Source organism: Geotrypetes seraphini, chromosome 1 (genome assembly GCF_902459505.1).
Source record: "Geotrypetes seraphini chromosome 1, aGeoSer1.1, whole genome shotgun sequence".
NCBI lineage: Eukaryota > Metazoa > Chordata > Amphibia > Gymnophiona > Dermophiidae > Geotrypetes > Geotrypetes seraphini.
In genome coordinates, this window is record NC_047084.1 from 78049751 (window position 1) to 78065583 (window position 15833).

Consider the following 15833-nt stretch of genomic DNA (forward strand, 5'->3'; position numbering starts at 1 on the left):
ACTTAGAGCACTTGAATGTAAATACCTATGTGGTCTTTATTTCTGGTATTTATAAACTTTTTGTCAGGAGCACGTCTGCTTTCCTTGCTGTATCTTAACCCATGGAGGAAGAGGCAACAGAAAATCATTTTCTAGAGAAAGAGAACGTCTTGCATAATGAACCTCTCCACCCCTCTGTATATTATCACAATTTATTTTTGCATTTCATTTGACTTTTATGGCTGATATTTTTTCCTCTCCATTTTCAGGAAGCAGTTTGAATGCTATCTATCGGTACTATCACGCTAAAGACAAGAAGCCAGCAATGAAATGGAGCGCTATAGACAGGTGGCCCACCCATCCTATCCTTGTTCAGGTGAGCGGGCTCTGCCGGTAGTGGAAGAGTGGCTGCAACAATTTTTTTCTGTGCTTTGCTAATGTAGAGAGCTCTGGGAAACATGGAGGGACAATTCCCAAAATTGTATGTTATGTAAATGTTGAAATTATTTATTTATTTATTTTTTTTTCTATCCCTCATCCCCAAAGAACTCAGAACGGGTTACAGGCTAACATACATAATATACTGTACAGTTTTACAGGTTGCAATTCGTCATTGTTACAGTGCAAGGTTTTTCCAATCCAATGGTGTCATGAACTTATTCTACAAAATTATAAGCTAGTTACCACATATTATGAATTAAAATGGGTACTAGTATTTTAGCCCGTTACATTAACAGGTGCTAGAATATATGTCCGTGTGTCTTTATTTCTGTCTCTCTCTCCCTCACGCTGTCTGTCTCTTTCCCTGGCCCCCTTTGTCTGTCTGTTTTTCTGTGTCTCTCCCTGCCCCTGTGTCTTTCTTCTTTTCTTTCTATCTATCTGTCTCTCTCTTCCTCCTATGCAGCAGCATTTCTCTCCAGCATTCCCTCCCCCCACACCACTTCCCTGTGCAGCAGCAGCGTTTCCCCTACCCCCCCTCTCCCTTCCCGCGGTCTGACCGGCTCCCTTAGTCCCTTACTGCCCCCCCTTTCCTTCCCGTGGTCCTGACAAACCTTCCGATTCCAGCAGCATCTGCAACAATCTACACACTGCTGCTTCGGGGCCTTCTACTGCCCAGCAAATCAGGGCAGTAGAAGGCCCTGAAGCAGCGTGTGTAGAGTGCTGCAGACGCTGCTTAAATTGGAAGGTTTCAGGACCCACAGCCCTTGCTGGACCCGAAGCAAGCTCTGGGGGTTTTTGGTTTTTTTACGCGGGCCCAGACGGAGCAGGAGGAGAAGCCTGGGAGGCAGGAATTAAAGTCTGTTCCAGCCCCTGCTGACGTCGCCCTGGCCAGTTCACATCCTTCAGATGGCAAGAGCTGCCAAGGCCGACAGGCTCTGTGCCGCCGCGCACATGCACACTCCTACCTGTGGGTCCCTACAGCGCACGAAAAATGGGAGCACGCAGGTGGGAGTGTGCATGCGCGCATAGGGCTTTATTATATTAGATGGTGAGAAGAGAGATACTAAAGACATGAGATAGCTATTTCATAAAAATCCATGACAATCTGATGAAGCATGGCGGTATATCAAGCCTTTTAATAAACATAAACAATACCAGGCCTGATATTTCTAAAATAAATCCTGCATGATTGTTTGCTTGTCCCGCCCAGCATTCATCCACTCTGTGCCCCAAACTCACATTCTTTCAGGTGCCGCACTTGTGTACACCTATATTCCCAGCTTTTGGGTCAGTATTGTGTATCTGGAATTCTTCTTTACGGAGAGGGTGGTTGATGCATGGAATGCGTCCCTGAGGGAGGTGGTGGAGAAGAAAATGGTGTTAAGAGTTCAAACAGGCGTGGGATGAACACAGAGGATCTCTAATCAGAAAATAATGGGTTTACATTGAAGGAACTAAGGCCAGTACTGGGGAAGCTTGCACGCTCTGTGTCCCTTATTTATTGTCCACATTTTTGCAAAGTAGATCACAAAATCACATACATAATATACAAAACAAAAAAAGGGAATTTTTCAAGTACCTTTCTTATTTCTAATCTTAATGTATATTTTCTGTAAACCGCTTAGAACCTAACGGATGTAGCGGTATATAAGAAATAAATTACATTACATTACAAAACAAACGTCCACACAAAATCAGACCACAGACAAATACATCTCCTCTCCACCACTATGTCCTTTATCCCACCATAGCGTAAAAATGATTTTTCAACACCCATACTTCACTTTTCAAACTAAATAGCTTTTTATCAATCTTAAAAATCTTCACATCTCCTTGCTGCCTTATATAAATTGGAAGTAAACTCTTGCTCTAATTGTTTGTAGTCTTATTTCCTTCCTTGTTGTTATATATAAATCACAGTGGCCTGCAGAGCATAATTTTTAAAGGGAGCATAATGTAAAATACTATCAATGAAGTATTTTGGTACTTGCTGATGAATACTCAGATAAATTAGTAGCAACAGTTTATACTGCACCCTGACTAAATCTGACTATTAGCATGCCATTGTAATTTTGAAAGTTCTCTGTAATGTCGCTGTCTGTATACAGTCTCTTCCCTTGTAAACTGCTTAGAACTGTTTGTGGTATGGAGGTGTATAAAAATAAAGTTATTATTATTATTCCATTTTAAGCCAATAAAATTTGACATCATAATCTGACACGTGATCATATTTCCCTACTCCAAGAGGCTTCAAATACTAGAATTTTGGGTAACCTGTAAGGCATGCATAGTGGTTGCAGAAACTCCTAAAAAAAAAACCCCACGTTACAGTAATCGCCTGACAAGCATGCTTGTAGTCGCTACCGGAGATATACGATCGAAGATTATTCAATAGCCACAGCTTAAAATATGCCTTCTTATTGTTGCCTGTATATGTTCTTTAAAAGTCAACTGCGAATGAATGATTACACCCAAATAACGAATCTCAGAAGAGAAGTTAATCGGTGTGCCTAATATTCTAACAAGAAGTGGAATATTTATATTGGACTGTTTTGATAGGCACATTACCTTTGTTTTCGCAATGTTCCATCATTAATTTATTAACATCTAGCCATTCGTTTATCTTGGCCATGACCTCGTTCAGTCGCTCAATAGACCACAACAGACATCCATCAACTGGAAAGAAAAATTGCATGTCATCTGCATATAATCTATATGATACCTCAAATCCCTGCAGCAAGCTACATAAAGGAAGCAGGTACAAATGAAACAAAACAGCTGAAAGAGCCGACCCTTTTGGGACACCAGTTTTTACAGTCCTTTGAACCGACACTTGTCCTTCAATATTTACTTCCTCTTTCCGATTACATAAAAATGATTGAAACCCTGCAATCCTTTAGAGTCAACACTCGCCAAGCCTGTCTAACAGGATGTCATCATCCAGTGTATCAAAAGCGGCAGAAATTATGAGTTAAGGAACTGCTTAAAAGAGAGAAAACAGACAATAGGGTTAAATGGTCAATCTTCTCAATGGAGAAGGGTAAATAGTGGGGTTCCTTGGGGGCCTTTGCTGGCTGCTTTTTAACATATTTATAAATGATCTAGAGACGGAAATAACTAGTGAGATAATTAAATGTGCTGATGACACAAAGTTGTTCAAAGTTGTTAAATCACAAGAGGGTTGTGAAAAATTGCAAGGGGACCTTGCAAGACTGGGATACTGGACATCAAAATAAAATGGCAGATGACCATTTAATGTGGGCAAATGCAAAGTGACGCATATGGGAAAGAGGAACCCGAACTATAGCTATGTGAGGCAGGGTTCTACATTAGGAGCTACCGCCCAGGAAAAGGATCTAGGTGTCATCATTGAGGACACATTGAAACCCTCTGCTCAGTGTACAGCGGTGGCTAAGAGACAAGAAATCTTTGTTTAAGGAATGGAAAAGGTCAAAAACAGACGAAAACTGTAACAAACATAAACAACATCAACGCAGGTGCCACAAGGCGGTAAAAGGGGCCAAAAGAGACTATGAGGAAAAAATAGCCAAGGAGGCGAAAAACTTCAAGCAGTTCTTTCGATACATCAAGGGGAAACGACCCGCGAAGGAAGCGGTGGGACTGTTGGATGACCATGGAATAAAGGGAGCGCTAAAAGAGGACAAAGCAATCGCCGACAAACTGAACACATTTTTTGCATCTGTATTTATTAAAGAAGATTTACACAGTTTACCAGAACCCATCAGGCTATATGCTGGAAACAAAGATGGAAAGTTGACAGGATTGAAGGTCAGTCTAGAGGAGTCATGTAGGCAGATTGATAGGCTTAAGAGCGATAAATCCCAGGGACCGGATGGCATCCAGCCGAGGGTCATCAAGGAACTGAAAGGGACCATAGCTAAACTGATTCAACTAATAGCCAATCTGTCGATCAAATTGGGGAAGATTCCGGAAGACTGGAAGGTGGCGAGTGTTATGCCGATCTTCAAGAAAGGTTCGAGGGGATATCCGAGAAACTACAGACCGGTAAATCTGACCTCGGTACTGGGTAAGATGGTAGAGGCGCTGATAAAGGGCCGCATCATTGATCACCTTGACGGACATGGGCTGATGAGGACCAGTCAGCACGGTTTTAGCAAAGGCAGATCGTGTTTGACAAACTTGCTGCACTTCTTTGAAGGAGTAAACAAGCAGATAGACAAAGGTGACCTGGTCGACATTGTATATCTGGATTTTCAGAAGACGTTTGACAAGGTTCCGCATGAACGACTACTTCGAAAAATTGTGAGCCATGGAATCGAGGGTGAAATACTCACATTGATTAAAAACTGGCTGGATCATAGGAAACAGAGTGGGGGGTAAATGGACAATACTCGGACTGGAGGAGCATCACCAGTGGGGTGCCGCAGGGCTCGGTGCTTGGACCCATGCTCTTCAACATCTTTATAAATGATCTAGACATTGGTACGACGAGTGAGGTAATTAAATTTGCAGACGATACGAAGTTATTCAGAGTAGTGAAGACGCAGGGGGATTGCGAAGATCTGCAACATGACATAATCAGGCTCGAGGAATGGGCATCGACATGATAGATAAGGTTCAACGTGGATAAGTGTAAAGTGATGCATGTAGGTAACAAAAATCTCATGCACGAATACAGGATGTCCGGGGCGGTACTTGGATAGACCTCCCAGGAATGAGACTTGGGGAGTTCTGATCGAGAAGTTGATGAAGCCGTCTGTGCAATGTGCGGCGGCAGCAAAAAGGGCAAACAGAATGCTAGGAATGATAAAGAAGGGGATCACAACAGATCGGAAAAGGTTATCATGCCATTGTACTGGGCTATAGTGCTACCTCACCTGGAGTACTGCATCCAGCACTGGTCGCTGTACATGAAGAAGGATATGGTACTACTTGAAAGGGTCCAGAGAAGAGCGACTAAGATGGTTAAGGGACTGGAGGAGTTGCTGTACAGCGAAAGATTAGAGAAACTGGGCCTCTTCTCCCTCGAACAGAGGAGATTGCAAGGGGACATGATCGAAACATTCAAGGTACTGAAGGGAATAGACTTGGTAGATAAGGATAGGTTGTTCACCCTCTCCAAGGTAGGGAGAACGAGAGGGCACTCTCTAAAATTGAAAGGGGATAGATTCCGTACAAATGTAAGGAAGTTCTTTTTCACCCAGAGAGTGGTAGAAAACTGGAACGCTCTTCCGGAGTCTCATAGGGGAAAACACCCTCCAAGGATTCAAAACAAAGTTAGACAAGTTTATGCTGAATCAGAACGTACTCAGGTAGGGTTAGTCAGTTAGGGCACTGGTCTTTGATCAGAGGGCCGCCACGTGAGCGGACTGCTGGGCACGATGGACCACCGGTCTGACCCAGCAGCGGCAATTCTTATATGTTCTTAAATAGAAAGCTAGGAATTATCAGGAAAGGAATGGAAAACGAATATGAGAATGTTATAATGCCCTTGTATCGCTCCATGATGTGTCTGCACCTCAAATACTGTGTGCAATTCTGGTCACTGCATCTCAAAAAAGATATAGTGGAATTAGAGAAGGGCGATGAAAATTATAAAAGGGATGGGATGTCTTCCCTAGGAGGAAAGGCTAAAGCAGCTGGGACTCTTCAGCCTGGAGAAGAGATGGCTCAGGGGAGATATGATAGAGTTAGATACAATACTGAGTGAGGTGGAATGGGAAGATGTGAATCACTTGTTTATTCTTTCCAAAAATATTAAGACTAGGGGGCATGTGATGAAGATTACTAAGTAGTAGATTTAAAACGAACTGGAGAAAATATTTCCTTACTCAACATGTAATCAAACTCTGGAATTTATTGCCAGAGAATGCGGTGAAAGTAGTTAGCTTAGTAGGGTTTTAAAAAGGTTTGGATAATTTCCTAAAAGTCCATAAGCCATTATTAAGATGGAATTGGAAAAATACACTGCTTATTCCTAGGATAAGCAGCATAAAATCTGTTTTACTCCTTAGGATGGCTGCTGTTGGAAACAGGAAACTGGGCTTGATGTACCTTCGTTCTGTCCCAGTATGGCAATTCTTATGTTCTTATCATGTTGATTTTATATGTGCAAATGGCACTTAACTTTTATAAACTTGCCACTTATTGTTTATATTGTAGCAAAATACTGGCTTTTTCCTTGTGATGTCCATAAAAGGTGTGTGTTTGCAATGAGTTGCAATTATGAAGTGAATTGGTCGGGTATAGTGTGGTTTGAGTACTACTGACAGTGATAGCTATACTAGTGCTGCCCGATTTCTGATTCAAATCGATTCACCGATTCACTTTGGTGAATCAATATGTATTTTTTTAAAAATCGGCCTCTCTGATTCGGGGCCAACCCTCCTCCCCACACCCGGCTGTCATCGCGGTCACTAGTCCTGCTGTGCCGATGCCGTCACTCAAAACATTTTTTTTAAAAGCCCTCTCACCGGCTTGGGGATTCCCTGGCCTGACTCGGCACAGCCTGAAGTTCTATGTTCGACTCTGGCCAAAGAAAGTAAAAAGAACCCCCCCCCGAAAAACCAGGTGATTTTTCAAACCCTCCCTGTAATACTAGCCTGGATTAGCAGCTGCACCGCTCTCTCCTTCCTTAGCTTTAGCGAGTCAGTTCCCTTCTGCAGCCTCAGGGCCTCTGCTAGGCTGCCCCCACCTCCGATGATGCAACTTCCTTCTTCCTCAGAGGCGGGACAGCCTAGCAGAGGCCCTGAGGCTGCAGAAAGGAATTGACTCGCTAAAGTTATGCAAAGAGAGAGCGGTGCAGCTGCTAATCCAGGCTAGTGTTACAGGGAGGGTTTGAAAAATCACCTGGTTTTTCGGGAGGGGGGGTGTTCTTTTTTACTTTCTTTGGCCGGAGTCGAACATAGAACTTCAGGCTGTGCAGAATCAGGCCGGGGAATCCCCAAGCCAGAGAGAGCCGATGAGAGCCTGTTAATCGGGAGGGGGGGAGTGGTGCCATGGATTTGGGAGACAAGAGGGAGGTGTGCTGATAGGAGGCGAGGAGAGGAGGGAGTGGTGCTGCTAGACCTGAGAGGTAAGTGGGTAAGGTACTGCTCCTAGTCAGGGGAAGGAAAGGAAAGGGAGAGGAGCCCTGCTAGTTGGAGAAGAGAGGTGTTGTTTGCCCTGGGGATGGAAAGGAGAGGTGCTGCAGCTAATTGGTGGAGGAAACGGAAGTAGAGAGGAGGGGAGAGAGAGGTACTGTTGGAGGTGAGAGGGAGAGGTGCTGTTGGATTGGGAACAGAGGAGAGTGCTGCTGGACTTAAAATGGAAGAGGGAAAGCTGCAGCGGGACTGAGGGGAGAGCAGTGGAGGAGAGTGGATGGGAGAAGGGGGAAGAGCAGTGGAGGAGGAGAGTGAGACGGGAAGGGGGAAGAGAAATGCTACTGCTGCACCCCAGTTGGGGAGAGAGAGGGAAGGAGGGAGAAGGAAGACCAGGAAGGGAGAGGAGAGAAAAGAGAGATGTCAAGACCATGGGAGGGAGGGAAAGGAAAGGCGACAGTAGACCATGGAGGGAGAGATGTCAGGGCAAGTGGGGGGTTGGAAGGAGACGTATGCCAGACCAGGGGAAATGAAGGGAAATGGAAGGGGGGGTAACAGATGGAAGATGGATGGTTAGCACGGAGAAAGAAGAAAGAAGGAGTCCCTAGCAAGTGAGTTATCAGAAGACAAACAGAGCCTGGGACCAACATGATTTGAATAATGACCAGACATCAAAATGTAGAAAAAATCATTTTATTTTCTGTTTTGTGATTACAACATGTCAGATTTGAAATGTGTATCCTGCCAGAGTTGGTGTTAGACCACAAACGTGAGCTAGGATTTAACAGAGAGAGGAAAAGTCTTTTTTGTTTGTTTACACCACAGCACCAGTGTGGGTAGGAGATGGCAAAGGGGGTGAAGAGGCTATAAAATAAACCCACCAGGATGTTTGAAAAAAACACCCAATTGGGCAGGAAAATCGAATTGAAAAATTTTTTTTTCCTGAATCGAGCAGCACTAAGCTATACATCAAATTCTGAAAACATTGTGCAGGACCTAAAGAAGTGAAATCCAAGATGTCCATATACCCTGTTCTCTGTAGCGTATGAAAAGAAATGCATTTGGTTCCCTTCATTTCCTTTCTCTGTTCTTTTCTTAACAGTGTTTCTCAGAGCACATTCAAAAGGAACTGGCCAAGTTTCCAGAAGAGAAGCGAAGAGATGTGGTCATCCTTTTCTCAGCTCACTCATTACCCATGTCTGTAAGTTGTTGAAGTCTTGGGATCTTCATGGTATGACGACAAAACCAAGCAAAGAGTGAGCGAACACAACCTGTGTGTTCACCCAAGGTTGCTAGAAGGAGTTGAGATATTAGAGGGTATTTAAAACAAATTGCCTATGTTGAGAGGTCAGATAGGAGTTTAATTTGCCCTATGATTTTTGAACTGTTGTGCAGGGGATGGTTCTGTCTAGATTAGTCTACTGTAACACCACATATCTCCGAATTTCTAAAACAAGACGGAGAGCGTTGCAATTTGTACAAAATGCTGCTGCCAGACTAGTACTGGTAGTTTGACAGGTTGGTCCATATTACCTCAATTTTGAAGACATTACACTTGTTACCAGTTTTATTTCGGGTACAACATAAGGCAGTTACTTATGCCAATGAAACTTATACCATCAAACACCATGGTACTTTCGGCAAGTTGTGGTGCTCTATGAGCCTATTAGATCTGAAAATCAAAGGCTATTGAATTCAATAGTGCAGGGAAATTATATAGATAGTAGAGTGATGAATTTCTGCATTGCTGGTGTTAAGACATGGAATGCTTTAGTGAGCCATTTCTGACTATGGGCTAGATTCACAAAGCAAACCGATCGTATTCTGATCGGTTTGCAACCCCTTTGCGACCAGATTTCCCTCGGGCCACATTCACTAACCTCTCCTGCGATCCGTGCGTGCAAATGAGGAGAAACGCATGCGGGACGCGATTCACTACACACATTTCACGATCCGACTGGGCTGGCCGACCAACTCAAGGAGCGACTGCTGGGGACCAGTCGCAAACCTTATTTTCACACTCTCCAGCGCCGCCCTGCTCTCTGCTGCCCCGATCTCGCTGCCTTTAAACTGTTTCAGGGGCTGCAGAAGCCCTGGGGCCGGGGGGGGGGGGGAAGCAGTGCCTGTTAGCCAGTGGCGACACAACTTTAAAATTCCTCTCGCACTACAGGGAAGGCAGCAGAGAGCAGGAGAGTCTGGGTGGCAAGAGCAGGGCTTCTTTAAATTATTTGTTTCCCTCCGTTGTGATTATGCATCTCCAATATATCTCCTGCTTGGCTCTCTTCCTCTCTCTCAAAGCGGTTTGCTAGTAACTGTCGGCGCGCATCCACATTCCAGTGAGGAAAAAAAAAATCTATGCCGGGCCCGGAGGTCCAGCGCATGCGCAGACCATCTATAGATGGTCTACGCATGCACTGGGATCGCTATTGAGCGATCCGGGCAGGCAGATGGGGGTGTTCCTCCGATTGCCCCCACCTGCATATTGGGGTTTCGAGAATTCATCGGACCTGCCCGGATCGGGCCGGTTTGCGAATCTAGCCCTAGGTGTAAATCGGTTACAATTTAAGAAACAATTAAAAACTCAGCTGTTTGTCACTGCATTCCTGTGATTTTTTGACTGTTACTTGAAGGGAACAAACTGTTAACTATGGAGTTTTTAAGATTTTAGTTTTCGTCATTTTATGCATGTTCTTACATAAGAACCTAAGAATTGCCGGCTGCTGGGTCAGACCAGGGATCCATCGTGCCCTAGCAGTCCGCTCACGCGGCGGCCCTCTGGTCCAAAGACTTGCGTTTAGTTTTCGTAAACGGTATAAAAAAAAAGTTTTAAATAAATAAAACTCGGAGGCCAGGGCTCCTTTTACTAAGGCGCGCTAGCATTTTTTAAGCGCGCACAAACCCCTGCGCTAAACGAAAAAAACTAACGCTAGCTTTATGGTGGCGTGAGCATCTGGTGCGCTTGGCATTGTAGCTAAAACCGCTAGCGCACCTTAGTAAAAGGAACCCTTAAGCACTTATGTGTATATTTAAAATAGCCTGACAAAAGCTGTATAGTGGAGCAAGCTTCCTCCAAGGCAAGGCAAATCATAGGTTGCGTACGCAGGAGTGTCGTCAGCCGTAAGCCTGAAGTTATTATGCCATTGTATAGATCCATGGTGAGGCCCCACCTGGAATACTATGTGCAATTCTGGAGGCCGCATTACTGCAAGGATGTGCTGAGACTGGAGTCGGTCCAGAGAATGGCCACCCGGATGGTCTTGGGACTCAAGGGACTCCCGTACGAGGAACGGCTGGATAAGTTGCAGCTGTACTCACTCGAGGAGCGCAGAGAGAGGGGTGACATGATCGAGACATTCAAGTATCTCACGGGCCGCTTCGAGGTGGAAGAAGATATCTTCTTTTTCAAGGGTCCCGCGGCAACAAGGGGGTATCCGTGGAAAATCAGGGGCGGGAAATTCTTTTTCACTGAAAGGGTGGTTGATCGCTGGAATAGCCTTCCACTTCAGGTGATTGAGGCCAGCAGCGTGCCTGATTTTAAGGCCCAATGGGACAGACGCGTGGGATCTATTCACAGAGAAAGGTAGGGGAGGGTCATTGGGGTGGGCAGACTAGATGGGCCGTGGCCCTTATCTGCCGTCTATTTCTATGTTTCTGTGTTTTAGCTAAAGTGCACGTGTGCCTGTTTACACCTGCCTGGGAGTTGGTGTAAATCTGCACAGCTTGAAATAAGGTGTAAAGGTGCATATTTTATAAGCTACTGCTAATTTCCGTAGCACCGCTAGATATACGCAGAGTTGCACTGCCTTTTGCTTTCTTCCAGACATGCCTACAAGTGGGTCAAAGTGCACACCTTTTTTCATAGAATGTATTTTTATGCACCTAAAAATGGGTTGATTTTTGTGAGTCTTTTTAAGGGCAAAAAAAGAGTGTTCATGTGCAAAATTTCTTAATAAAATTACTCCTGTAATGTGAGAATCCAGCTAACTGTACTAATCACTAGGAATGCATTAATTACGATGCCCAGAAAACTAGACTCTGAGGAAGATAATACTTCAAAGATAAACATAAACACGATACAGATACATGTATATAGACTATATTTAGTTGAATAGGCCAAACTCCTTAGGAGGTGTGTAATATAGTGTACTTAGCTGCAATAGTAAACCTAATATTAGATGTGAAGATAGGTAAGACGATTGGTTTGGTAAGAACATATACATATAAGTAGGTGGTTCAGTGGTTTCTGTGAGCAGATAAACAGGCTTGCTTGCCCTACCGCAGGGGTAGGGAACTCCGGTCCTTGAGAGCCGTATTCCAGTCGGGTTTTCAGGATTTCCCCAATGAATATGCATGAGATCTATTTGCATGCACTGCTTTCAATGCATATTCATTGGGGAAATCCTGAAAACCCGACTGGAATACGGCTCTCGAGGACCGGAATTCCCTTCCCCTGCCCTACCGACTGGCGGCCTCTCCGTGGTATAAGGGAGGCTTAGGTCTGTTAAATCTTCGTTTCCTGACTATTGGATGTGGCTTGCGCCATATTAATGACTTCTTTCGGGGTACTTCTTATTTTACTAACACCTCCCTAGAACTATCCTGTTTTACTACAACCCATTTTAGTACCTTTCTTCACTCTGCTCTTCTCACTAAGCCGGGACTCCTCCCGTGTACAGTGCTCCATTGTCCTCTCCGGAGGGTTTGGCACTGGGTCTGTAAATTTAATTCGCTTAGCCCTACTGTTTCTCCCTTCTTACCTTTACATTTTAATCTGAATTTTCCACCGGGGGTGGCTGGGGCTAGCTTTGTTGGATGGGAAGCAGGGGGGGATTCATTATTTGTTTCACTTGGTGGAGGATGACGGGACCATTAAGGCCTTTGCTCAGCTGTGTGAGGAATTTGCCATCCCTCCTACTGACGGCTTTGCTTACATGCAGATTCGTCATTATATTGCGTCTTTACCCCTTGCCCATCTTACGGCTCCTTGCCAGGAGCTGTTGTCCACCACATTTACCTTTGGTTCCCAACTGCCTGTTCCTCTGAAATTCCACCAGAGGCACCTTAAAGATGAGTCCCCCCTGCTTGATTCTGACCGTTCAAGAACGGCCTGGGTACGAGATCTCAATGTTGAATTGCCTGAGGATGTAATTCTGAAGGAAGTTAAACGCTTAACTGCTGTCAGTAAATATACGACTTTTTGGAAGCAGCATTATAAGCTGGTCCTTCCTGTCTCCTAAGCGTGCGCATCTGGCAGGGATCCGAGCTTCTGCTGCCTGCCTTCAATGTAGTGCCCCTGAAGCTGGATTAGGGCACATGTTCTTGACTTGTTCCTCCATTCAATCCTTTTGGGAGGCTATTTTCCTTTTTTGTGGACACTACTTGGAACATTAGGACGATACATTCTCCTCTCCTTCTGTTTGGAGCCCCTCTACATTTTCATCCTCGTCGCCCTGGGGTGGGTGCTTTCCTTCGATGGACTGTCCTGATTGCACTGAAATGCATCTTGCTCAAGTGGCTGGCCGTGGAAGCTCCAGATTATTCATTGTGGCGTTGTCGCATGATTACCCTTCTGATGTGGGAACGCCGAGGAGTGCAGGATTTCTCCTCCTTGTATGGAAGAGTCTTTCAGCGTACCTGGAACCTTTCTGGACTACCATGACTCCAGTGGCTCGTAGTCGCTCATTGAACTGTTAATTTGGTTTCTGTTTTGTGTCTTGGTTTGTTTTTACTGCTTGTATCTTGGTGAAGGAGGATTTGGAGGTGTTGGTAGGGGTGGGAAGGGGGGGTTTGCGGGGTTTCTGCTGAATTTGTGAGCCGGTATTGTTGTATTGTTCTGTTGCATTGTATACTGCTTTTCTTGTGCTCAATAAAATATATTTGACAATACATATAAGTAGGACGATTGATTGATTATGCCATAATTATGCTGGTATTAATAACTCTGTATTGTAACACCGCTACAGAAGCCCCTGTAACTCTGTATAGAGCCCAGGTATTGTAACGCCTTGCAGAAGCTCTTTGTAACTCTGTATTGTAACACCTTTTACAGAAGCTCATGCAAACCACTCGGAATTGACTTCCCAGTCATTAGTAGCAATATAGAAGCTAACAATAAACTATTACAACAGAGAGTAAATGGGGAGTGGCATAACCTGACCTGAAGCTGAGCAAGTCACTTAATTATTCCAGGTACAAAATAAGTGCCTGAATACCATATACTATATACTTGAATATAAACTGACCAGACTGTAAACCAAGGTAACCTTCCCCACCCCCCAAAAAAAGGAAGAAAAAAGGTTGACTTGAATATAAAACTGAGAGGGGGAGGGGTTATTCAAGTGCAGTGCCTTATCATGTCCTGCCAGTATCTGCACCCTGTTCCTTCTCCCTCCCTGCTCTGCATCCAGCCCCTCCCTGCCCTGCCAGGTTCTATACCCTGTCCCTTCCTCCTTCCCAATGCCTTTCAGGCCTCCACCGGGCTTATTGTAATTCCTGGTCCCAGCCAATTCTAAGAATTTTTTCCTCCCTCCAGCCTCCCCCACATACTGGTGGTCCAGCAGTGAACCGTGGCAGGAGTGACTTTCCTTTGCTCCTGCCCATGCAGAGCTGCTAGCTGATTGGCTGCTGTGAGTTTCCACCCATTTCTACCCTGGCAGGTACTTCATCCTATACAGTCATCTGAAAAAATTAGGACACCCCATTAAATATTCAGTTCCTTAGTTAGAATACACATTTTTGTGGATATCTTGTTTCATGAGTAAATCAAGGAAAAGGATATCACTTTATTTTCCAGAGATAAGGAAAAAATACATTTGACATCGATGTGTGAACATTTCTTAAGAAAGAACTGAATATTTCATGGGGTGTCCTAATTTTTTCACATAACTGTAGATTGACTTACTACATATCCTTCTGTGGGACATAATGGCTGTGTGCACGTGTCCTCCCCTTGCTTACTTGCAAATGGAAAAAAAAATCCATAAATAACAGTGGGAACCTTTTGAGTAATGCCATGAAGTCCTTGTCCTTGAACACCTATTTGAGAGAGGTCCTTCTGCTGACAGAAGAAGACTCAAATCCACCAACTTTAGCCAGGCCTATTCAGTTTGTCCACGTAAGCCTTAGTCTCCTTCATAGATTGCAGGTTTATGGTTTTTCCATCATGCCATTCTCTAATCTTAGCAGGGTAAACCAGCGCAAAGTGAATGTTTTTGTGGTGCAGCTCTGTGCATGGCGCCATGATCTTTCTCTGAGCTGCTACCCTTGATGAGTAATTATTAAACAGCATGACTTTTCCCCTTTCGTAGTCTATAGGCCCAGCTCTGTGGACCACGTGTAGCACGTGCTCCTCCTCTCTCCAATTAATGTAGCATGCTATTGTAGTCCGTTGTCTCTGTTCCATTGTAGTTTTAGGCCTGATCCAGTGCACTCTTTTGCAAGAAAATTGTGTGCCCTTGTATAGGCCTACTTTCTCTGGAAGCCATTTGCTGAATATGCGGTAGAGGTCCTTACCTCCAACTCGCCCCACTAAGCCCGATTTCGTGTTCAAGTTGCTCCTTTGTCTCTTTCTGTAGGGTTTCAGTGTGCTGTGCCATTTGGGCGCTGCTATCCTCCTGTGCCGAAACCCGAGATTCAACCTTCATCAGCCCACGACTATGGGAATCTGTTTTTCATTCAGCTCATTCATCGCTGACTGCAGCTTATTTAGTTTATCCTTCAGTTTTGCTGACATCGACTTTGTGATCTCTTGTACCCAGTCTCCTGCCAGTATCGTAAAAGTTGCCAGTTCTCCACCATCTTGGATTCGTGAGGCTTAGCTTTGTTGCAAAGTGTTTTCTAACGACATTTGTAAATAGAATCTTCAAAATCTGTTCCTGCATCTCTATGCTACAGCTATAGTATTCCTCTTGGAAACACAGCAGAAAAGGATTGCTTAGGGTTTTGAACATTTTCTGAAAATGTGGCAATATTATATTGTTATGAACATTCTTTCCCTGACAGGAGATGTTGAAAGGCCATCCCTGCCTTCAAATTCTTGAACATCTGTAAAATACGCAGTAGGGGTGTACTTTCGTTCTAAAGCAGACATGGGCAACTCCGATCCTCGAGGGCCGGAATTCAATCGGGTTTTCAGGATTTCCCCAGTGAATATGCATGAGATCTATTTGCATGAACTGCTTTCGATGCATATTCATTGGGGAAATCCTGAAAACCTGATTGGATTCCGGCCCTCGAGGACTGGAGTTGCCCATGTCTGTTCTAAAATGTCATGAAAGATGTAGTGAAATGGTCTCTTTCACTTCAAAATGTCAAAATGCAATCAAAAATCAGTAATTTTTGTTTTCCATTTTA

At 44.4% G+C, this 15833-nt stretch overlaps 1 protein-coding gene across 3 annotated transcripts in view; it reads left to right on the plus strand.

Annotated features, from left to right (window-relative positions):
• FECH (ferrochelatase) overlaps nt 1-15833 on the plus strand; it is a 95212-nt gene that overhangs the window by 38063 nt on the left and 41316 nt on the right. For all 3 annotated transcript variants that reach the window (XM_033933838.1, XM_033933827.1, XM_033933844.1), the window contains 2 exons: nt 249-355; nt 8584-8682. In XM_033933838.1, coding sequence (XP_033789729.1) covers nt 249-355; nt 8584-8682 — 206 coding nt within the window. The remainder of the gene's footprint in view (nt 1-248; nt 356-8583; nt 8683-15833) is intronic.